Here is a 25,147-nt window from a genome sequence, read left to right as displayed (position 1 = left end):
GGAATAATGATGAAAGTACAGTGCACTGTGTAAGTAACTAAAGACATGAATGAAGAGGAAATTATGTTTACTGAGGTATGACCTGTGACACAATAAGAATAATCATGAATAATTACTACAAAAGAAAAACAAGATATAAAATGTCTTTTAGATCTGATTAAATACTCGATATTTAATATCTGAAATTATCAGCAAGTATTTAACAATGAGAAAATTTCGTACAGAATTAACACAAACCATAGCCAGACAGTCCTGGCTCTTGTGCCAATGAGTGAGGCCAGTTGACTTGATTTTTCCCAGATGGACCGGGACACAGAGTTTCAGTTTGTCCTGCAACAAAAGATCAATTAACATTCCCAACGGAGCACTGAGGAGCGGCACGGCTTTTGTAGCTCATTTACCCTGATGTTGGGGACTGGTGGGAAACTGGGGGGACAGGACTACTCACACTGCGCCCACAAGGCTGGCTTCACATCTGGGACCAGCCGCTGACTGAGGCCCGCGGAGGCACGCTGCCAGCTCAGTCATAATGCCATTAACTTGACACTAACTTGACACAGTTCATTTACAAAAGGGCCTGCAGACCCCGGGGGCACGGAGCCAAGAGCTCCTGATCAAACACTGCATGGTTACACTTTGTCTGGGTTACAGCAGCACACACTGACAATATGTGTGCCTGCAAACAACTACAACCCAAATATAATATTTTACAACATGCAATAAAAAAAACTCCACTATTTGAAAAAGTGAGCAAAAGCAAGTCTGCAAGGTGAACACTGACACTGACAATTTAAAAGTGCAGTAATGGATAAACAATATAAAAATAGGCACTGCAATCAGTTAATATCAATTTTCATTAGGTGCTTAATCAGGAAAGCTGGTTAATTTAATTTAGGGGAGTTTAATGTCCTAATGAGATCCTTTTTTGAAAGCGGGTCTTTTCTTTTCTTTCTTTCTTTCTTTCTTTCTTTCTAACAGCCTGCGCATACAGTCCCCACGCTTGGACAGATCTCCTTCTTGCCGAGAAGTGAGGTTCAGTTTCTCAGTGCGTCAGCCCCACATTCCCATTAGTAAGCTGGCAGTGTGAGCGGGCAGAGTTTTCCCACAGTCAGTGTCCAGTCAGTGGGAAAGCCTGGATTATCGCCAGAGCGGTGGCACAATGGCATAATGGCATAATAACCCGGCTGTCAGTCATCCTGCAGACCTGTCTGCTGGGAGGCTGCCGGACCCTCCTGGTCCCCCCTGAAGACGCCACGCTTCTCCAGCCTTACAGGAAAACACACCTCCGACGGCGGTGTTTTTGTGCGCAACCTCCCACTGTCACTCACGCACCATGCAAAAGTGAATTTCACGTATACTTGAGAATAAATTTGTGGCGATGTTTCAAAACAGCCTGAAAAATGAGAATATCTACACGTGCCAATTTGTGAGTGTGTTTTGCTCTACAGGCATGGTGCATAAATACATTCATGTGCATATTACAGGCTTTGTTTATTATAGGACACGACTAGGTATGATTTAAGGTGAGAGAGAGGGAGAGATCAGCGAGGGATGCAGGGCGCATGCGCAAACGCTTGAGTCCATTTGTTGCGCTTGGCGCCTCAGCACGGGTCTCTGATGTGCGGAGCGTGGGCGACCTGACGGTTTTCACACGTGAGTCACGAGTCAGCAGCAGCAGCCTTTGATAACAGTGTTTTCACATCATCACAGCATCGTGCCTCGGCTTACACGTGAAATCCCAGGAAGCCTCCAGGGAGCACAAAACGATTGCGATCACAGTTTATGAAGCAACAGGTGCAAAGTGAAATTCACGTTTTGCCTGCTGGCCTGTGGGAATTCTTTATGCACCCTGTGAAACTTTTTTTCAATGCATGAATCCCTTTTCTCTTGCTGTTTCAAACATTTCAAACATTAACTGTGATGAACCTATAACTAAAAAGGTCTGCAACTGCAAATTAGTCTTCTACATCCAAATGTTTCTATGCACCAAAATGTTTTTAAGGGTAAAGTGGGCTTCTTTGAAGGGAAAATGAAAGGCTTCCTGTTAAGTTATATTGTTTTACTGGGGTGTAGCATTTGGCCTTTTGAAACCTTTTATATCTCTCCTTAATTGCTTATGCCCCTCCTTTGAAGATCCTCACTTGTGGTGTGTGTCACTTTCACTTGGTTTACATCTACAATAATTTAATTTTCTTCTCCAAATTGATTTTTCAGTCCATGATAGGATCTGTGATGACCTCTGGATGAAGTGGTAATTACCTGTTGCTTATCTTGGGAAACACCCTGCGTGCAGACTACTTGCCCTCTGAGTTATTGATGTGTCTCCCATTGTTGCGGGGGGCAGCCCACCGCTCTCAGAGTGTGGGAACCCCAGCCTCGCCTGAGCCACATGGCTTTGTTATGCTAATCTCTCGCTATAATATGGGGAGCAGCTCCTCCACTGAGATCAGAGCTGACACTGTAGCCCACAAGGAGCTGCTCACTTCATCTGCACAGACATGGCTCCCTGCTCCACCAACTACTCCTCTGGTCACCATATCAGGATCCCTGACAGAGACAACATCAAAGTGAGTATTGAGTGGCACTTCACTGTAAATATATGACCACATTTGTGCACTGGAGATTAGAATCCTGAGCCTAAATGCAAATGTCCTCTCTTCTCCAGTTAAGGAAACCCATTGTGGAGAAAATGCGCAGAGATCGCATCAACAGCTGCATCGAGCAGCTCAAGATCATCCTGGAGAAGGAGTTCCACAAGCAGGAGCCCAACACCAAGCTGGAGAAAGCCGACATCCTGGAGATGACGGTGAGCTTCCTGAGGCAGCAGCTGCAGCCGGGCCTCTCTCACAGGGACTACAGCCGGGGCTCCTCTCACTGCTGGAGGGACTCTCTGCAGCTCCTCTCCGTCGGCTCCAGCTCAGACTCCTCCGTGGCTCCTCTGCAGGGCCTCCAGCAGCAGCTCGGCCAGGCCCAGACAGCCAGCGGCTCCTCCCCAGTGTGCTCCTCCGTCAGGCCCACCACGCTGCAGGACAGCAGCAGCACAGGCCCAGTGTGGAGGCCTTGGTAGAGACTCTGACACTCAGATCCTCCAAACCCTGAGGGGAACAACACTCACCCTCATCTTGTAGGAAATATACATTTCCAACCTGCTCGTTCATGGTGGGTTTCCTTATTGTCTCATCACATTGATGGACAAGTAGCAATGTTGAAATTGAAGGCTCTCACTTTTATTTGAAGATTGTCGTGCTGCGACGTTGAATCACATCTGATTGTTTGCTTCTCCTTTGCCCTGAAGAACTGGAACTCAACTTTGATGGTTGACTTGATGATCTTTTTGTGAAATCTTGGAGCTATTGAGAAATGATTGCTTACTCCAGTGGAGTTCATCTTGGGATTGCTTGATGTAACAGTATCTGCAATACTGTGTTTTACTGACAGCTGCTTTTGAGAATATTTCTCTTCTGTGTAGAATAATCTATGTCACCTGTTTAAAGTTATGGATGATTGCTTGTGTGTGTGTGTGTGTGTGTTTGAGTTCATGTGGGTGGGTGTGTGTGTGTGTGTGTAAATGGATGATCATGTTCACATTGTTGTAACAGGATGTTGTTATTGCTGTGTTGCTATCACATTTATGCTCTTAAAACTCATTTGTAACATTTGTATGACAATTACCAATAAAAGATACAATCATTAAAAACATCCCACTGACTCCTGTATTTCTACATGATTACAGAGACTTAATTATAGCGTTATAGAGCTTCAGAAAAGCCAATTGATATTTAAATTTGAATATTTGAACAATTTGATATTAGAATATTTTGACCTTAGCAGTAGTAACAATAATAATGTGAATAAGTGACAACATATTCAAGGTTCAATAAGATCTGAATTACAGCAGAAAAAGTCTGGATTGGAATTCTAATATATAAACATGAATGATATTCACAGTATATTGTGTATGAATCAAAAATTGCCCAAATGGCTGGCACTTCCTGGACCAAGCATCACATGACCTTTTACACACACACACACACTTGATATTTTACCTTATTTATTCTCTTATGTGACTGCTTCTTATTTTGCAGTCACATAAGAGAATAAACTTATTCTTTATTATAGTTGCATTTCTTACACACACACACACACACACACACACACACACACACACACACACACACACACACACACACACACACTTTGTTATATATACAGTTCACAGTTTACCTGGCTAATGAAACTAATTCATTATTCATCACTAATTTATTGTGTATGTACGAGTCACACAACCTCTGGTGAAAGGTCAAAATAGATTTTTATTAACTACTAATGTGACCAAAATATCACTTTATATTATGGGAACAGTGTGTTTTTTTTTTTGTTTTTTTTTGTTTTTTTAAACAAATGGCATTCATTAAGTGAAGTTGTGTGTATACAACACACAGCTTACACCAACAGGCCACAGATACTTCCTTCCCTTGTAAAGGCAAATCAGCCACAACAGACATGGTCAATACATGTCAATAAAACGTGACAAAAATCTATAAACTCACTTCACAGTTTCAAGCAGCTTCACACAATGAATACATTTTTCAGTACCAACATAGTTAGTGTAACATATAATGGTACAGAACACAGATAATAACTCTCAATGTGAGATCTTTAGATAATAGTGAATGATGTCCAGTGTACCCTCTTAATTAAGAGGATACAAGACATATCTTCTCATCAATATGACAAAACAATGAAAACACTCAATAAGAAATGATTATTGAGCAGGTTGGAAATGTATATTTCCTACGAGGTGAGGGTGAGTGTTGTTCCCCTCAGGGTTTGGAGGATCTCAGTGTCAGAGTCTCTACCAAGGCCTCCACACTGGGCCTGTGCTGCTGCTGTCCTGCAGCGTGGTGGGCCTGACGGTGGAGCACAATGGGGAGGAGCCGCTGGCTGTCTGGGCCTGGCCGAGCTGCTGCTGGAGGCCCTGCAGAGGAGCCACAGAGGAATCTGAGCTGGAGCCGACGGAGAGGAGCTGCAGAGAGTCCCTCCAGCAGTGAGAGGAGCCCCGGCTGTAGTCCCTGTGAGAGAGGCCCGGCTGCAGCTGCTGCCTCAGGAAGCTCACCGTCATCTCCAGGATGTCGGCTTTCTCCAGCTTGGTGTTGGGCTCCTGCTTGTGGAACTCCTTCTCCAGGATGATCTTGAGCTGCTCGATGCAGCTGTTGATGCGATCTCTGCGCATTTTCTCCACAATGGGTTTCCTTAACTGGAGAAGAGAGGACATTTGCATAAGCTCAGGATTCTAATCTCCAGTGCACAAATGTGGTCATATATTTACAGTGAAGTGCCACTCAATACTCACTTTGATGTTGTCTCTGTCAGAGATCCTGATGTGGTGACCAGAGGAGTAGTTGGTGGAGCAGGGAGCCATGTCTGTGCAGATGAAGTGAGCAGCTCCTTGTGGGCTACAGTGTCAGCTCTGATCTCAGTGGAGGAGCTGCTCCCCATTTTATAGCGAGAGATTAGCATAACAAAGCCATGTGGCTCAGGCGAGGCTGGGGTTCCCACACTCTGAGAGCAGTGGGACACTCAGCACAACAATGACAAACACATCAATAACTCAGAGGTGAACTGGACGCAGGCTGACCAGTACAGATAAAAACCAGTTTCAAGATGTTTATCAGACTGGGAATGATATCCCGTCGATCTCTAATTAGTGATTTTTCCTTATCTCACCCTCTCCAGCTAAACCAGGGACGCAGGGCGCGGCTCCTGATGTGACCCAGGGAAATATTTAGAGAGAGGATTTCATTTGGCATTTGTGTCCGGGGAAAAGTCATTAATACCTGAGAATGATTTTCTTAGAGATTTGATTCCCCATAGCAAACGTATTATTACTCATAAACTCATACATTTCATTATTTGATAGATATTCCTTTGACTCCATTTTAAATAATAAGGATATTTCAGATGTTGGCCCATTTTACCATTCAGATCCTCTTTTTGATCTGCTCAAATCTTAATATGTATTTTGATATATTTAAAAGAGCGAGAGTTTCACTCTAAAATGAGATGATCACCGTTAGAAAAACCTGACCCAGACTACAAATGTTGTGATTATTGACATGAAAATCAAAGCTGATTATGGAATGTCATTGAGGTTATTAGGAACGTAATCCAGCCTGCTGTACCTGCAGCTGCTCATGTGACATTAACAGCCTCTAGATGGCCCTTTGCTGAAGTCAAAGTGTTCTTTAATTCACCACATGAAACCAGAAAGAGTAGAAAAGGATGTGGAAAAGAATCATTTCGTGAATATTATTCTACGCTGCACCAATTTTTTGATAATCTTTTGCATCTTGAGGATTCCAAGATTGTCTTTTGAAGTGTGTTTTCACCAATTATGTCATTTTTTTTTTTTGAGCTGGAAATCTCTGGTGTCTTGTACCCTCCCTGCCCTGTTATTGTGATTTGGTGTTTAAATGTGCATTTTCTTTTTATTATCTTTGGGCTTCTCCGGCAGAGCTAAGCTTACTTCCCGCCACAGAGGGAAAGAGATACAGCTGGTTGAGGTGTTTGCATTTTGCAGGATTCAGTTTCATGTTCTGATATACGGATGCATGTTAGCTTTCTGAAATGAAAACTCCTGACTGAAATCTTCCCGCTGGCCCTCATTGTGTGTCTCGGGGTCACGGCAGTAAAACTCCCGCTTGCTCACCCATGGCACACTTCTGTTGTTGGCGGAGGGTATTAAGCTGTGAGTGGACAGAGAGACTGTGGGAAAGCCAGGCTCGGACCCTACTCACACATCTACCGGTCAATAGGGGTGACCTCCCAACCACAAAAGGCCCTTTCATCCCTCGCCTCAAACAACAGCCAACAGCAACTCTGTGTGACTGGGTGTGTGCGTGTGTGACTGAATGAGTGTGTGCGTGAGCGTGTGTGTGTGTGTGTGTGTGTGTTGCCAGTGAATTCCACATTTATTTGATATGTGATGAAGAGATATTACGTCATGCCACAATTAAGAACCTTTTTTTTTTTTTTTTTGGTGACCTCGGTGGTCACCATCTGCCACTTGTTATGGAATCTCACACTGGCATCCCGGCGACACAAAAAAAATGTTTTACAAGCCATTTAATCTCATATTAAAATCTTGAAAGTGTATTTTAAAGATACCTCTGTCATCAAAGCAACTTTTCTTGAGATTTTTTTTTTTTTTAACTTTTTATTATTATCCACCCATTATCTACACTGTAGTAAAAAAAAAAAAAAGCCTCTTTTGTTTGTGTTAATGTGTGCATGCTGAAATTACCAAAGGATGACAGATTGGAAAAGTTCATTTTTATTACACAGCAAATATCTTAGTTGTTACACTTTCCTTCTGCTAGAAGATCGAGGTTCAAGCAGCTCACATCTGAGCCCGACATCTGACCTCTTTCTAAGAGGACAGACAAAAAAGGAATTTTACTACTGTGATTGATATAATAGCACTTTGTTAATTATTTATTTAGGTCAAATTTGCTCTCATCTTCCCATTGACATTACAGTGTTTCTTAGGGACTCTGTGGCTATATATGACTTTTATCTATTAATCAAATGAAATGTTTCCACTAAAATTTCTTTTATTGTTTGCTCATGGTGTACATTTGAATACAGTTTTGGAAATGGGCTGTTGTGTTCATCTGCGGTTTTAGGACAATAATATAAACCTTGGGCAGAAAGTAGCCGCCGAGAAAGGCCAGAACGCTGGACAGAATGGCCAGCACATGCGCGGCGGTGGTGAACGGGCCTCTGCTAATGAGGTAGACGGTGAAGAAGCTCATCCAGGAGATCATGTAGACCATGAGGCTGAAGGTGACACACTTGGCCTCGTTGTAGTTGGCTGGCAGGTCTTTGCCCATGTAGCTGAAAGAGAAGCAGAGCATGGTGAGCAGCGAGACGTAAACGAGCTCGAGCCCTGCGCCAGGGGAGAGGGTGTTGCTGCACTCCAGCACAATGCTGTCGTGGTAGAAGCCAAGATCCTGCGACGGCTGAGGGGGGTTCAAGGCCACACGCACCACAGAGATGAACAAGATGGTGACGGACACCAGGAAAATAGTGAACTCCGGCCCGTGGTTCTTGGCCCATGTGTCATAAGCCTGTGGCAGCTTTGACGCCAGCTTAAAAATGCAGACGACCTGGAAGGAGCGCACGGTTATACAAGCCAGGCACACACTGAAGCTGAAGATAAACAGAGGGTGTTTGAGGATGCAGGCTGGCCCGGACGGCTGGCCAAAATGGCACAAAGAGCTAGCAGCAGCAGCGGTCAGGGCTGCCAGCATCAGGAGGCAGGTGCGCCCGCCGGCTGATTTGGCCACTGGGGTGTTCAGGTTGAGCAGCAGGATCAGAGCGCAGCCGGAGGTCATGAGGAGACACAGGGCCAGGAGGAGGAGCAGAGCCACGGCGAGGGGGGCGTCCCAGGGCAGCAACAGGACGGTCCTGTTCAGACACTGCTCGCTGACAGGGGGAGCCCACTTCTCCTCTGGACACGGCTGGCAGGAGGTGTATCCTGAGGAGGAGGAACAACAGAGCATGGTGGCAGAGCTTGTTTAGAGAAGATATTGGGAGATAAAAAAAAAAGTTGATTCTGTCCCATGAGATGTTGTTTTAACAATTTTGAGTTCACCCAAAGTTTTATCGTCCTCTAAAGGCTAAAACAAGCAACACCTCCTGTCTGAGCTGAGCTAATGCATGAATTTCATGTTATTAGACTCAGCTACCCATTTTTAAGAAGGGATTCTCGAACTTGATTCTTGGGCAGTGAGCCTCTTTGGGCTCTGGCCTCAGGATATATGAACACCCTGCTCCACCTGCTGGCCAACTTTATACACAACAACTCGTGCTGTATTTGTATGGATCATGTTGTTCAAAACTTATCTTTTCCAAATAACTTTCAACTAACAAAATTAATGGGGACACTAAGTGGTTTAAGAGTTAGACCTTGATAAATTGGCTAATTCCCATGCAAACACAAATTTGGTTTATAAGCAGTAGTTTACATCAGAGTGTGGTGGGACTAATCATTTTTGAATTGTGCTATTAATATACTTTATGTTGTCTTAATCTATCTAAATACTTGTGCCCCGAAATGAGGCTCTGTAGTATTTTTCTTAATCTGTCTTTCAGCTACCGTCCCACATGCAGGAAATGTGTCTGGACAACAGAAATTAAGTGGTCTTCTTGGTTGTATTTGTATGTCTTAATCTCAGAGAAAATCACCACACTCACAGGAAATCTGCTAGGGTTAGGGTTAGAGTTAGGTGCCAAAAAAAATCTTTCATTCATCCATTCTTTTTCCAAGCTGCTTATCCTAATTAAGCCCGAGAGGTGCTAGAGCCTATCTCTGCATTCACTGGGACACATTGCCAGTCCATCACAGGGCAAATGAAAAAAAAAAAAAAAGTTGTAATGCTCAAAGGTTTTTGTTTTTGCAAACTTAGGTTCATGCAATATTCTTTAACACAAATGCTCAGCTGTTGGTCATAAAGTCCAATAGATTCAATTTGAAGTCTTCCATATGGTACACATGTACACACAGTTAGATTTAGAACATAAAATATATATAGTTTTCATCATTTGGTTTACTTTGTGATGCAGACTGTATTTTTTTGTCTTATACAGTGTATTTTTTGTGTTGTCTTATAAATCTAACTGTGTGTCTTCATCTCACCACTTTTGTTGAGGAACGTGGCAGCAGGGCACGCCAAGCACTCGAAGCAGCATTTGTGCTGCCCAGTCTGCAGCTTCCTGTGGCCTGCAGGGCAATCTGGAGAGCAGATGGACAGCGGCACCTAGATGGGTCCGACAGGGTTGGACAAGGTTACTTTCCCACTGAGATTAGTTACAGATTATGGATTAATGATTAACTGCACAGGACTGCAATCAGCAACCTAATCCACTGGAATGTCCAAACTCAGTTATGAGTCTGCTTGTTGTCAATTACTTCTGGATTATTTTGCTAACAGAAGTCATTAAATAGCCAGTTCGACAAACTAATTTATTCCAGTTACAGAGGGACATTTGTTTGGAGATATGCTATGTCATCAGAATCAAACATTAATTCTAGATGTGCAAAATTTTGGTAGCATCTTTCAATGTATTCCCATCAGGCAGTCTAATGCTTGAAATGTATCTGCAGCCCTACAATGTTTTTTTCTTTTCTTTTCTTTTCTTTTCTTTTCTTTTCTTTTCTTTTCTTTCTTTCTTTTTTTGTTGCAAATGTTGTAAATGTAATTAATTGCTTACTTAACACTGCAATAATCAGATTACTGTACTATCGGTGCAAATATGAGGAGTTTAGCTACTTTCATTGAGCTTGACACTGAAAGAAGGTTAAAGTTGATGATTTAATCCAAAGTATTTCCTTTCCTATGTGACCTGAGATCTCAAAGTGCATCAGTTTTGCGTACAGAATGAAGTACCAACACCTCACTAAAATAAGTCTGTCTTACTGATTTTGAAGCGTCTGGCCACTTAATCAGAGCAGCATCGAGTGTGAGCTCGGTGGGATCTGGACTGAAGGAGCCGACCACCCTGAGAGACCAGTCTGTCCCCCTCCAAACCCAGGTCACGATGTCGTATCCTGTGGGCGGGTCTCCGTTACTGTCAAAGTACACAGATGTGTTCCCGAGGGTGAATCTCACCTGCTTAAGCAACGGCAGGAGCTGAGGGAATGGGGGAAAAAAAGGAAATATATGTACGTGTAACAAAGGATGGCGTGGAGAGATTTTTTTTCAGTCACTAAAATACCTTGTCCTCTTTTAAAGGGGCATAAGATACAATCTCTATTACCCTCTAGTGGCGAACAGGAGGAAGTGCAACAAGATGAGTAGACTTAATACTAGATAAATCACAAGTCCAGTCAACCTCACCCCTGCTGAGTTATGGTGGTCTGTCATTGATGTGAATAATAGTTGCTAAATAATCAGAGCAGGATCCATATGAAATTTTAAGTTGTAATATATCAGGATGTAAAATGCTGTAGTAATAATGCTGCTTTGTCATTTGCTCTTTTTCCCTGAGAGTGAAGCTGAAAATGTTTTGCAATGCTCGTAGCACCATTCTCCATTACTGACCAGTTGAAAAAGCAAGTAAATGGAAGTAGATTTAAGATCAAACCCTTAGAAATATATTATTGTCTGTTTCTTCTATGGGACGGTAAGAACCTATATTAATTTAAAAAGTATGAGAGAGATCCATTTTTAAAGTCAACAGTTAGGCTTTAATGGTTTTTGTATGATATGTGCTCACCTGCCAGGGATGTATCGTCCTCTTCTGGCATTTTCCAGAGTCACACTCAAGCGCATGGTGCAGGGCATGAGCCACAGCATACACCGCCTTGTACACATTGAAAGAGGAGGTGATATCATACTTCTCCAAAGAGTAGCTGTTCTTTGCAAAGCTGTAAAGATCGGCGCTTTGCAGACAGGAAGCACCCGTGGTCCCATTTGAGGATTCCTGCAAATTTGGTCCGCTATCTTGCTCTAAAATTTCAAGTGATTTTCTCTCAAAGTCCTCAAAACCAGGTATGGCTGCATATTTGACGGACACACCCAGGACAGTGCCAATGGTGTGGATGCCAGGTATCCCTGATATGAGAGAAGCCACTGACCAGTCCTCCGTCCCGATCCACACCTTACCTGTCACGTTCCGTTCAACCACATACGGGAAGAAGCCGCTGAGTTTTGACTTGCTGGAGAAAACAACGATGGTGTTTACATTGGTGGTCAGAATGTTTTCCACCATGTTCCTCATAACCTGGACGGTGTCCTCCGTGAGTTTGGGGATGACCCCTTGGTAGGCGATGCAGATGTCGTGGTGCACCGCTTGCTGGGACAGGCTCTGCATCCCCTGCAGGCCGTAGGAGTTGTCACTGCCCAAGAGGGCGATCCACGTCCACTTGAAGCGAACCAGGAGCTGGATCATGGCCGTCACCTGGTTCTTGTCACTTGGAATAGTGCGGAAGAAGGACGGGTAGAGGAACTTGTTGCTCAGCATCTCATTTGATGCTTCATAAGAGATCTAAAATTTTACCAGAGAGCACACGAGGAATGACTCTGTTAAAATCTGTGTAACTCAAAGATACGTCCTAGAAAACTGTGACAGGAGAGAAAAAAGAAAGCAAGGAAAATGTATAAAAGGAAAAGTGTCAGGAGAATAAAAAGGAGAATTTGAAGGAAATGAGAGGCTCTGCTCTGTCAGCATAGAAAAATCTGAATAAAATAGAAATAATTTTGCCCAGATACCCATAAAAAAAATGAGACGTAACGCTACGAATCAAAGTTGACAGATTAAATTACACAATAATAACTGTTTTTGGCAAGAAGCTGAATTGAACTGAAATACAGTATGTTTTTCATTTCCATACTCATATACAAGGCATCGAATTTCAAAGCGACGAAGAAATCAGCTGTCACTTTTGGTCTTACTTGTGGCACCAGATAGGCTCCTAGCAACGCAGCAGGAGTGAATGATTTGCTGCTGCTGTCCGGCCCGATGACAGCCACCGCCCTTTGCCCCAGGCTGGAGCTGGACACTGGGCTCATGTCTCCCTCCGTCCCGGCCGCAGACGCTCCCTGCTGCTGCTGCTGCTGCTGGTCCAGCAGGTCCAGGGTGGCCAGGACGCTGGCCGGCACCGAGCAGATGTCGTAGATCTGGTAGCCCAGCTCCACTCCTGGCAAGAGAGGCTGACTTCCACTGCCGTTGTTGATTTCTTCCACAGCAAATCTCATGGCTTGCATAAGGTGGTAACCATGTTTGTTTTGTCTGCCTCTAAATAAGATATAGTTAAAAAATAAATAAAGATAAAATGCACAACAATACATCAATTTTATTTTGATAGTGTGATATGAAACTACATTTTTTTTGTGATTTTGGATGTGGTAATATTGTGATATAATGTGAGTGTTGTCTTTTCCTGGTTTTAAAGGCTGTATTACAGTAAAGTGATGCAATTTTTGACTGTTCCAGCTGTTCTGCTTGGCCATCATATCCACATTACAAATGACCATTTATTGGAAATTTCTTGTGTTTAAATACCTTATGAAAGTACCAACAGTCATCCCTACAATATTGTCACGATATGAATCAAGGTATATAGTCCAAGATATTGTGATATTTGATTTTGTCCATTTCATCCAGGCCTAAGAATGAGTAAGTTGTTTTAAAACCAGACGACAAGCGAGATGCATTTTGTCACTGGAGATGAAAATGAAAAGTCAAATGTACTTACTTGCTACAGGATCCCAAGGCAGGCATACCGGAGGTCGGGGCATCTGTGTAATGGAGAGGAAAGAGCCCGGCGATGGAGAAGTCACCCTGTAGCTGTAATCCTTCTCCCTTGGAAATGTAGTCCAGTTTACCCTCAGCCAACACCAGCATGAGCCAGCCCAAGGACAGAAACGCAGCACAGCACATTTTCACCTCCACCTCACACACTGCAGGTGTGGAGAGACGAGCACTTCACCCCACATTTATGTTTTTTTTTTTTTTTTTTTTTTTTTTTTAGGTGTTTACTGAAGGTGGGCACAGATGGAGTGGAGGTCGAGAGGGAGGGGAAGGAAAGGAGATGCGGCCAGATTTGCATCTTTTAGGGAAATGCCGTTTGAGTGAAGCCTGTTTGCATGCAAAAAATTTGTTTCTCTGACCGTAGAGTTTCCCTCGCATTAAAATGAACTGCATGAATGTAATTAGCCATGAAAAGGGAGACCGGTGTTTTTCAATTAATCTTTGAAAAATGACACACAACTGTCACTTTAGCTGTGTGAAAATCTTGAGGGAGTGCTTTACAAAAACGTATGCATTTCTTTGGAGGACATTTAATTGAAAAATGTGAGATACATAGATTGATTTTAAAACATATACTTTGCAGTTTAAAAGTGGGTGTCAGATTGTCATGTAATGGATATTTGGATATTTCTGTCATAGCAGCAGAACTCTTTATTAGTATTATTTAGTTTTAGATGTGTACTAGTGCTATTATTTCTTAACATTAAGGATATCATTGGATATGTTTTTAAAATAATGACATGTCTTTATGCAGTATCACTCTTTTTAAGATAGCATAGTATCAAGGATTTCATTTTCATGCAAGTTGTGTTTGAGTAAAGTTCTCTGCCTTTGCATTTGCCACAATATTCAGTATTTTTAATATTGTCCAGCAGTTTTGTTCACCTCCACGGTTGTTGTACAGCTACATCAGTTAATACACATCATGTTTTGCTTTTTTTTTTCTTTAACCATACATGGAGAAAGTGAGGATAAATGGATCCCCGATCACTTAAACTTCACATGCAGAGGTTTCTTATACTTTCATGGAAATAAATGGGAAGATATGTGAATCACCATTTAATTCTGCTGTTATTAACAAACTAGATTTAATATCAAACATTCATGTATTGCAACTTGAATTACCTTTTAAATTGAGGACATTAACTGCGGTGAGATTTAACACATTTATACAACTAATGTTCAGGCAGAGGAGATTTGTACATTTTGGCTCAATGGTGTTTGGTTGACTGTTTTGAGCTTGACCACCGTTTACTAATTTCACAAAAATGGTGCTGAGTGAACAGAGGATGTGTTGCTTCATGCCCAGTGCAGGTGTGGCTGAATTTGCCTTCTGGTTGATACGGGAGGCCCATTTTGCACCGTGCGTCTGAACACACCTGTTGTACCGACGCGAGATTTGCCTCAAAGCCATTGTTTTGACAGCAATATTGTGCATTTTCTTAACCACTGTGTTATGGAGGCAAATGACCATGTAAAGTGTCATTTGGTCGAGCATTTCCATGTGTGCACAAACATGAGGATTTCAGTGAAAAGATTTGCATTGTGCAGGGTTTCTCAATCACGTGACCAAGACGCCGAAACGTTTGGGATCATTTCTGGACAAATTTAAGGACCACAGGCAGGTGTTTAATACTTGGCCTGGTAAAAAATAGTCACAAAGAAAACAGTGGAGGAGGAAACACATATTTTTAACCCCTGACACCCTGATTTCCTATTAATTTTTCCTGTAAATAGCTTCCAAATTAGAAAACATTTTTTTTCTCAGTGTATGCTGGTGTCATATGCCTAGTCTGTTGCCACTAGTCTCTTTACTTATTTGGTATCTTTTGAAGCTTTGGGATCTTTAAAATAAAGGCATGTGGCATTGAACAAATTGTAGCCACACAACATGCATTTATTTTGATGGATCCACTCGTGAGGACTGTGGGGTGCAAGATGGTTTAACTCCAAAATAAATGTGTCTTTCATCAAAAATCATTTTTAATTTTGATTATTCACCTTTGGTTTTATGCATAACCCATACTCACTTAACTTTTGGACACTCAACACACCGCTGGGTCGGATTTACTTTGGCCTCTTTTGAATATTCAACATCCCTCCCATTATTCTTACTTTCAGTGTTTCCATTTTGATAGATGATTAAAGGTGTTAAATCACTCATGACAGATTAACTCTCCACCAGTGATACAGGCCAGGGACATCTCATGATTTCCTTTTCTTTATAATGTTTCTACAGGGGAAAAAAGCAAAATCTGAGAAACCATGATCAACTATAAATTATTATCATCTTTCTACAGCCCATATGTTTCCTTTTCTGCTGCCTATAATGCTCAGTTTTTCTTTTTGTCACAATAATAGAGGTGTTCAGTTCTATGTTTGGCATTGATTGAGCTCACAGTTAGTGCTGCTGTTGGACTGGACTGCATTTTAGTGCGAGGTGTTTCCACTATTCTGTCCCACTCATTGTATATAAATAGGGAGGACAAAAAATTAGAAACACCATCTCCACAGTGTCAACAAAACTGAACATTCTAAACTCAATCTATGGCAGAGCTGTTGATGATGATGATGATGATGATGATGATGCCACAACTGCTCTGATGAAAAAGGATGCATAGATAAGGATGCCCCAACTCTGCATACGTCATTACTACGCGACGCCCACGTCGAGGTGAAAGTGCAAGCTGCCATCTTCGAGCAGATCTTCTCCAATAGTTAGGAAAGCAGAAAAACTGTAAGTTTCACTGCACGTCCTTTGCGGGTTTCTTCGACCCGTCGGCATTCTAAAGAGACACCTGAACACACATCGCAGCGGGTTTGTTTTATTTCCAGCCCGGTTGGCGCGTTAGCTCGGAGCTAGGCTGCTCTGCTGATGGCTGCCTAACGTTAGCTCGGCTGGCTAACAGTTAGCTCTGGCTGTAAACAAACACTTTGGACAGTGATAGGCGAGCTTAAAAGTCTAAAGCTTTGGTCAATCAGTTAAAACATCCTCTCAGTAACCTGGTGCATTAAAAACTAAGTGGACCGGGTGGTTTAAGACAGTTTAATAGCCGAATAGCGTCACACTCTGCACGCTGCATGCCTGGCCGGGCTAGCTAGCCACACAACTTCAGTTTTGATGACACGGCGAGTTTGTGTAAACTAGCTGGACCAGCTCCGTTTGTGCGTTGTCGGTCGGTCGAGGTCAGCCAGCAGAACCACAGCCATGTCGTCCTTCTCCGAGTCGGCTCTGGAGAAGAAGCTGTCGGAGCTCAGTAACTCGCAGCAGAGCGTCCAGACCCTGTCGCTGTGGATCATCCACCACCGAAAACACTCGGCTCTCATCGTCAAAGTGTGGCACCGGGAGCTCAAGAAAGGTGAGGCGGCTTGTGTTGCCCCGGCAATCAGCTGGGACACATGTGGTGTGATGCAAACCCCGTGGCCTTGACTGCAATTTCACCCTCCATTTCTTTAGAGATGCACGGTAATAGTGGCATGGGCAGATACCTGCTTTAGAAATGAAATGCTTCTGTTTAAATTGTCCATATTTCTATTTTTTTTTATAATCCTTGTTTATAGTGTTTATATTGCTTACTGCTATTTATCATGTGTATACTGTATATTTCTTCTAAATTTGCACATTGACCTACCTCTTTGCACATTTTATACACCCATGCACACGTTTTTTTTCTGTTCTTTTTGTTGCACATTGCTTTTTGCACACTGGCTTGTACTTAGATCTTATTCTGTTGTACTCAGATCTTATTCGTTATTTATTTATTTTTTTTAATCTTTTTTTATTTTTATTTAATCTGTAATCTGTGGATACTGCTGAAAAACTGCGAATTTCCTGCGGGATGAATAAAGTATCTATCTATCTATCTGTTGATATCAGCCTGAAATGATGCCCACATGTGAAACAGGTAAAATCTGCCCTGGTTGTACCTGTTTTCATCATTATCTCAGGCCGAGCATCATCCAAGCCTGTTTCAGCAGGATGAATCTTACAGTTTTGTGTGAAAGAAAATGTTATATAGAGATAAAAATGGGTGTTTTACTTAACTTAAGTTGAAGTAGTTGGCTTATTTTGCCCAGTGTCATGTGCATATTTTGAAAAGCATTGTGTTTTATGTCTGCAACTGTCAGTGGGACTTCACAATAAGAGCAGGCATAATGAAATGTGAATTCCACTGCAGTAGCGTTCTCTGCAATCATTTTTTTTTTTTTTTCCATTTTAAGTCTTGAAATGCAGCTTATTTTACACAGATATGAAACTAACTGATGTTTAATTTCCTGGTCTGTCCCTTAGCCAAAAGTAACAGGAAGCTGACGTTCCTCTATCTGGCCAATGATGTTATCCAGAACAGCAAGAAGAAAGGACCCGAGTTCACCAAAGACTTTGAGTCTGTTTTAGTCGACGCCTGTTCTCATGTTGCCAGGTAGGTGTGAATGTGATGCAGCCACTGTGTGCATTCACAGCTGAAAATGTTGGTCAGTGTGTGTGTGTGTGTGTGTGTGTGTGAGCATAAGTATGAGCATAAGTGGCATTTTGGAAGCTATGTGAGAAATAATGACATTCAGTGTACCATTTACCACAGTTAATGGTATACATTCTTTTATTTCCTGCTTATATATCATATTTATCATATGAACACACAGTGAGTTAAACTGTTGAATTTCAAAAATCCTAAAAATGTCTTGGCCCGAACATTGTTACTGAAGGAAATATACTAGACAGTGATGTAAATATTGGACTTTTGTAAGCACTGAGCTGTTGTTTGGCTATTATTATTGTTTCTTTAGTGCTCTCTTCTCTTTCCTTCTACTCTTCTGTCTTTGTCCTCTGCAGGGAAGCAGATGAGAGCTGTAAGAAGCATATGGAGAGGCTGCTGAACATCTGGAAGGAGAGGAGCCTTTACAGAAACGACTTCATCCAGCAGCTCAAACTGGCCATAGAGGACTCGAACAGCCCGAGGCCTGCAGGTCGGCCCGCTGCAGGTTAGCCTCCTATTTCTTAAACCTAGACGTGGTGCAAATATGTCTCTTAAAGCTGTAAACGTGGTCTGAAACCCTCACATTGGCTCTGCAAGTCAGTCAAAACAGTGAGATACTTCCAAATGAATAACCACTTCATATGGAGTTTTGCGGACAGTCAAAGTATTTTACAGTATCACTGGACTAGGTTTAAAATATTATTCGAAATTTTAGCGTGAGCGACATTTTTGATCGTGTGTAAGCCACCAACGTCAAAGACTCTGCTTAGTTACTGATATGTTTGTGTTTCTTGCAAGAACTGACCACTTAAAAACAGATTGCTGGATTGCTAATAGACAAAATGTAGTCAGTTTTATTTTCATCTGAATGGAAAAAGAAACCAAACCGCTCCTCTGTGTCTTTGACCCTTCTCTTTCTAACTGCTGTTTGTTTGTAATGTATGCTACATACACATCTAGTTGTTTTAATTTAAGTTGCTCGGCGCTCGAGTGCTGGTTAAATGCCTTAAATTAATGTAAACTGTCGTGTAAATGTGTTTCTTGGCTAAATCACACATTAATGTGCAAAGCTCCTAGAAATCCTAATAGTGTTAGTTGCAGCTTTTACAGTCCCAGTGTTTGGCCTTGTGTCACAGCTGGCTGTAGACCTTTTTCACAGCAGAAATTTTGACATAAAATAGCAGGTAAAGGCAGGCACAGATGTTACTAATGACATTAATTAAGGTTCTGCTCCATTTAAGTTGACCAGCATGAACAACACCAGGAGCCTGGCTTTGTTAGACCTAAATGGAGTTGAATCTTAATTAATGTCATTGGTAACACCTGTGTTTACCCTGCTCCTGCATGTGGCGGTAGTAGATAGTTCTTTTTGCTCTTTATTTAATCACTAGCAAGTGGTATTTTAAGTGACGACCCAACAGATATTGGCCAAATCCATGGACCAAAATCTCCCCCAAGAGCAGCACAGGGTGACAGTGGTGAGGAAAAAAACCTTTTTAACAGGACAACAAACCTCGAGTAGAACCCTGCCTCGACCGGATGGGTTGAGAGATGGACAGATTCTGACAGTTGAAATGAATTTGGGGAAATTGTACGTTTCTGCAGAATAGCACTGTTAAAGTCAGCTTCAGTCATCTTATTGCAAAATGATTCACATTGTAGCCTTGGTCTTATCTGCAGTGCAGTACGTATGATCCATCATGTAATGACACTGTGCTGTACATGTGTTTGTTTTTTTTTTTTGTCTGTGGTTTCTAAACTGGACTCGGCAGAGGAGAAGAGGCCTGTGAAACGAAGCTATCCAAAGGTCCAGGATGAGGAAGAAGATGAAGATGACGACTACAGAAGCCACACCTCCCCTCGCAACACAGACGCCTCAGCAACCCAGCTGGTAGGAGGCTGATATTGTATTCGAATAGCATAAAATGTTGAACAGCATAAAAATCACTTCACTCTTTAGTTTCTCTTCTGCATGTGGGCGAAGAACACTCTTTTCTGTCACAGCCCTGCTTTTTGATTTGGGCCGATAATATAATTGCATTTTTATACAGAAGTCATACTTAGTGATGCTTGACTGTTCAAACATTGCCTGGTTTTCTTGCATTTGACTTTTTTTTTCTCTGCTATATGTTTGTTGTCGTCCATTTTCTGCTCTCACTCCTTACTCTTCCACCTCTCCCTCTTGGGACTCCTGTCTTCTCTCCTCACACACTTTTCTCACCCATCCATTAACACACACACACACACGTTTCCAGACAGAGGAGCTGGTGAAGGCCTTGCAAGATCTGGAGAATGCTGCGTCGGGCGATGCAGCCGTCCGTCAGAAGATCGCCTCGCTGCCCCAGGAAGTTCAGGATGTTTCCCTGCTCGAGAAAATCACCGGTACGACCTGACAGCTCCCTTTTTTTGGGCTATTTTGCTGGATTATTTAGCATTAGTTTGTGTATTGATATGAATGCCATGTGTGAATTCCTGAATTCCTCACATGGCTAACTCTCTCTCTCTTGCAAAAGCCATCATTGGTCTAGTTTGGATTTCTGTATCTCTGTGGGATTATTTCAGTTTTTTTTTTCTAGAAATGGTGGTGAGGTTTGTCAGACATATTTTTAAAATGAGATTAAACCATTAATTCTCCATGTAGATGCTAGTTTGCTATAATAACAAAATTGTATTACAAGGAAAAAGACAATGGAGTATAAAACAAAGAGACACACAAATGGAATCTAAGACGAAATCTATCTAATCTATGACAAAAGCAATAAAAAACTGTCAAGAGTTATGAAACTGTTTAAAAATAAATCAATAAAATATGGTGTAAAGAGTTGTAGGGTTTCATAAATGAATTAAGGTACCTGTTGAAGAAGATTAAGTGGAATTTATTGGTGGGATATATGGGAAAGGAGAATGAATTATGCACTCATACCTCTAAATTAACGTTACCATCAGTCATTATTGCTTACTTAAATGTGGATTACTAAATTAGAGATGTGCTGTGCAAAAGTTGTATGTATAAATATAACATAAATGTATGAAATTGTCATTATGTATACAGAATATTCGCAGCTTTATAAATTTACATAATGTGCAAATGTGCATCACTTACATGAACAAGTCTTCAAGTTCTCAGTTTACTGGATCAAACATAGAAACAAATGTTACGCTCTGTCCTCTTGTATTCCCACTCGTGCCCCTGCAGACAAGGAGGCGGCGGACAAGCTGTCGAAGACGGTGGACGAGGCCTGTCTGCTGCTGGCCGAGTACAACGGGCGTCTGGCCGCAGAGCTGGAGGACCGGAGGCAGCTGGCGCGCATGCTGACCGAGTACATCAGCAGCCAGAAGGAGGCGCTCAGCGAGAGGGAGAAGAAACTAGAGGCAAGACATTTAATTCACACAGCAAACACACTGTGACCTGGAAACTGGAACAAATATTACTGTCTTTGTTACATTTGATGCTAGTGTGAAATATCCTGGAGGTTACATGCTAAGATCCCAAGCTGCAGCAAAAAATGGCATCACATTTTTTCAATTCCACTCTGAACCACATGGATATATGCAACAAAATCAGATGAAACCTGTTGTCCTGTTATTGCAATATTCTGCTGCCTGTGACTGGAGTTTCCCTTGTACAATTTCTGTCCAGTAGATGAACAACCTGTTCAGTTGCGCATCATTTGTTTACAAATTGTGGTTCACTTGATCACTAACCAGACCCGATCACAAATGAACCAAAGCAGCAGCTTCAGACCTGAATCGCACCAAAGCAAGTTCAAACAGGTGTGAATGTAGGTTTATAGTTGAAAAGATTTTCAAATTATTGTGTCTTGTCTGGCCTTGGACTGCAGATCCTGTGGCATTTGGCCCCTTAAAAAGGTTGGATAATTATCAGAATCACAATCAGAAATACTTTATTGATCCCTGAGGGCAAATTGGGTCATTTGCAGTGGCTCAAATTCCTGAGACAAAAATATATATGTATTAGCATAAGTGAAATTATAAGGGATAGAAAAGGAGAAAAAAGTGCAACATGTAAAAATATGTGTATCAACCGTACAATAATATAACAAATTCCCGAAATAAGAAACTGAGAAGATGTAAAAACTGGGATATTGCACTACTGAATTATTATTAAGTTCTGCATGTATAAAATGATTGCATAGTTAAATAGTGTACAGTTATACAGTATTATTATTTAATAAGTAGCACGGTAATGATTTTTGAGCTGTGCTGGTTGATTGTGTTTTGCAGGAGTACAAGCAGAAGCTGGCCAGGGTCACCCAGGTGAGGAAGGAGCTCAAGTCCCACATCCAGAGTCTGCCCGACCTCTCTCTCCTGCCCAACGTGACGGGAGGCCTGGCGCCGCTTCCCTCGGCTGGCGACCTCTTCTCCACCGACTGAGGGGGCTTTCCCCGGCCACAGTGCCCCCCCCACTCAAACCCCCTTAAATCCCCACCACCACTCTCCCTCCACCCAGTGTCCCAAGCCAGGGTACAAACACTGACACAGACGAGCCGGCCGCCTTTGCTAACTCCAAACCTGAAGAGAGAGGGCGAGAGAGGAGGGACGGTGGGAGTTTTGGTGAAATCAAAATGCTCTGCGGTGGCGGGGGTCGGTGGGGCAAACAGAGACTCCGAGTCTTTCATTCTGGACGTTCCCGCCATCGCTCGATTGTCAGAGATTCCACACCACCAGCTCGGAATACAAGTTTTCTTCCTGTTTGGTTTTTAGTCTAAATTTTTTTACGCGAGGGAATGCCAGTGATTCTTGAGAGGAGAGGGGGGAAGAGGCGGAGGAGGAAGAGGAGGAGGTGGAGGAGGAGGAGGGGGGGGAAATGCTAAGCTATTGACAGACATCACCGCAGGTTGTCAGTCGAAGCATGTCTCTCTGTGCGGTCAGGTCAAACATGGCTGCATGACGAAGAGTACCTGCCATCCGTTATTTTTAATTTAGTGGTTTTCAGTTGGTGGATTTTTATTGACACGTAGCCCGCGAGGTGGTTTTGGTGTGTGTGCGTGTGTGTGCGTGTGTGTGTGTGTGTGTGTGTGTATCAAGAGAAGATATGGGAGACTGAAGAGGGGGGCTCGGTGTACATTGTATTTTTGTTGTTTGTTGAATGTTTATAGTCAATAACTGTTACTCAACACTCTCATTTTGGCTAAGTTTCCCCTGTGATTAAACGTTTTGGGTTGTCATGCCAACAGGCCATGCGCAGTTTTCAGCAACCAGTCTTTTCCTTTCATTTAGCGTCACCGCTGCCATCTGCACCCATCTGTTCTCTCATTTGTGTCCATCTGATGAAGCATTCAGTTTGATTCATTTACACAACAACAACAACAACAACAAAAAAGTTGTAATCCATAACGTGTAGGAAGTTGTTTTTCATGCTGACTTTTGATGTTGAAGGTGAACTTTATTTTGAAAAGGATATCCTGTGCTAATCATCATTCATCAGCAGGGTTTGATCTCTACAAAAGCACAGATGCAGAAAATCAGATAAAAGGTGATTTTTGATTTTTAGTTTATTTTATTTTTTTTAAAGCTTTTCTTTTTTTTTTGCTTGTTTTCAAAAAGTGGCTCATGGCCTTACTTTTTAAATGTGTAAAACCCGTGCTTTAAAACCTCAGTTGCAGTTTCCGTCCCCCAAAATAGAGAAGAATCTGAAAAGGCAGCAAGGTGAGGAAAAATGGAAGAGATAATCCCAGCTCGTTCGGATTTAGTCGGTGTGTGTCCAGTCTTGAATTGCTTTACTGAAGAAAAGAAAAGAAAACAAAAAACAAGAGTAGGCACAGCTTCAGCTCTCTGCAGTCTTTCTCAGGTGTCCACTACAGTCTTTATTTTTTATTTGATATAAAATAGGTGACAATCCACATGACAGCTGCAGCAGTTTGGGTAGCGGGGTCGGGAGGAGCGAGGCTCCCAAAGCAGTCTGAGGCAGTTCTTCTGTACAGTTTTATGTCGAGACCACAAGAGAATATGGTCTGCAGAATTCATATTTGACACTCGGTTGTCTGTGTACAGAAACAGAACTCATTTATTGAAAAATTTTATGATTTAGAAGAAGTTGGAGAAATGTATAGCAAAGACAAATGACATACGCTGTGAAAGTATTTTGAAGCCTGACCGGGGGGCTGAGGGAGGGGTGGGGTGATAATATTGCGAATCCTTTCATAAAACTCTGTGACTGATTGATCTTGCCTGGCAGAATGGAGCCCAGAAAGGTCAAATCCTCCGAATTAAATGAAGCATGGCGGCCGTGGCTCAGAGTTTCAGCAGACCTTCAGTTTGATTCACTTTAATTTGCAATTTGATTTAAGAATTACTTTCTTTGTTGAAACGATTCAGTTGGATTAGTTTGTAGACCACGATGGTAGTAGGTTGATTCAGCAAGAATTTTATAACCCCTTAATAAATACACAAGTTTTTTTGTTTTTTTTTTACCTTCTGAAATATGGAAATAAAAGACACCATAATGACTTACACTTAATTTAAAAAAAAATATTGACAAAACAGTAATGTTCTGTTTGATTGGTAGATCAGCACATTAGGTCTTTTTTTTATTATTTTGAATGATTTGCTTTAAATAATTCCATATGAATGCAGACTGAAATCAGTGATTCATTCTGTTTCTTTATCTTAGCAGATCAGTACAGAATTAATAATCAGTGTGATGAATGAACCCAAAATAGGCCGTGCTCCTGTTCTCTGGTGGCTTTTCATTTCTGGCAAGTGACAATGAGCTCAGCTGTCGGGGCAAAAGTAAATTTTTTCACTTTTATTGTGGAGTTTAGATTTTATTCTGCGCTTCAGAACAGAGTCAAGAAATTTCCACCCTTTGAACTCCAATTTACGTTTCACTTTGACCCACAAATGTAAAAGTTGAATGGAAAACAGGGTTTCAAACCAGCCGGAACGGGGAACGCAGCGATCCATCTACCAGGCAGGCACGATCGACGAGCAGATGCTGAAGTGATGAGGAGGGACTTGAGCGATCCAGATGTGCTATCGTAGATGTTAGATCTTTTCTTACCTACTTAACTGTGTGGCATGTGTTTCTCTCTGCAGAATCATACTGTACTACCAGGACTCTACCAGTAGTGGTAGTTTATTTTTTCTGTAAAGAAAGTGTTTCAGTGGATACCAATAAAAAATGGACCCATTTGAACAAAAAATAAGGCGTCTGTCATCAAGTTATCATGAGTGAAAATCTGTAATATAAAAACACAAATCAATATTCACATCCAGCAGGTACCCAGACTGGTAAATTGAAAATAAACCAGACTTTTTCTGTGAAACTAGGAATTTATTCAGTGGTTAAATAATACACACAATAAAATTACAAAATACAAAAAGAAGCGAAT

General features: G+C 42.0%; 2 protein-coding genes and 2 pseudogenes across 2 annotated transcripts; 2 read left to right on the top strand and 2 right to left on the bottom strand.

Annotated features, from left to right (window-relative positions):
• Positions 1–2,400: 2,400 nt before the first annotated feature.
• On the top strand, positions 2,401–3,067 carry LOC115361567 (transcription factor HES-5-like; annotated as a pseudogene).
• Positions 3,068–4,855: 1,788 nt separating this feature from the next.
• LOC115361566 (transcription factor HES-5-like) lies at positions 4,856–5,520 on the bottom strand (annotated as a pseudogene).
• Positions 5,521–7,595: 2,075 nt separating this feature from the next.
• Positions 7,596–13,491, bottom strand: tas1r1 (taste receptor, type 1, member 1; the record flags this gene model as incomplete). Its single annotated transcript, XM_030055009.1, has 6 exons — positions 7,596–8,539; positions 9,701–9,821; positions 10,482–10,694; positions 11,281–12,051; positions 12,459–12,801; positions 13,262–13,491. Coding segments are annotated over 6 exons (2,604 nt in total), but the record flags the coding sequence as incomplete, so codon positions are not given.
• A 2,474-nt stretch (positions 13,492–15,965) lies between these two features.
• On the top strand, positions 15,966–24,958 carry rprd1b (regulation of nuclear pre-mRNA domain containing 1B). Its single transcript, XM_030055006.1, has 7 exons — positions 15,966–16,676; positions 17,609–17,738; positions 18,149–18,297; positions 19,565–19,683; positions 20,048–20,174; positions 20,989–21,164; positions 22,038–24,958. The coding sequence occupies exons 1-7, from the start codon at positions 16,526–16,528 to the stop codon at positions 22,185–22,187; spliced, it is 1,002 nt and encodes a 333-aa protein (XP_029910866.1). The 5' UTR covers positions 15,966–16,525; the 3' UTR covers positions 22,188–24,958.
• Positions 24,959–25,147: the final 189 nt, after the last annotated feature.

Source organism: Myripristis murdjan, chromosome 7 (genome assembly GCF_902150065.1).
Source record: "Myripristis murdjan chromosome 7, fMyrMur1.1, whole genome shotgun sequence".
NCBI classification, from domain to species: Eukaryota; Metazoa; Chordata; class Actinopteri; order Holocentriformes; family Holocentridae; genus Myripristis; species Myripristis murdjan.
This window is presented reverse-complemented; position numbering and strand designations above follow the sequence as displayed.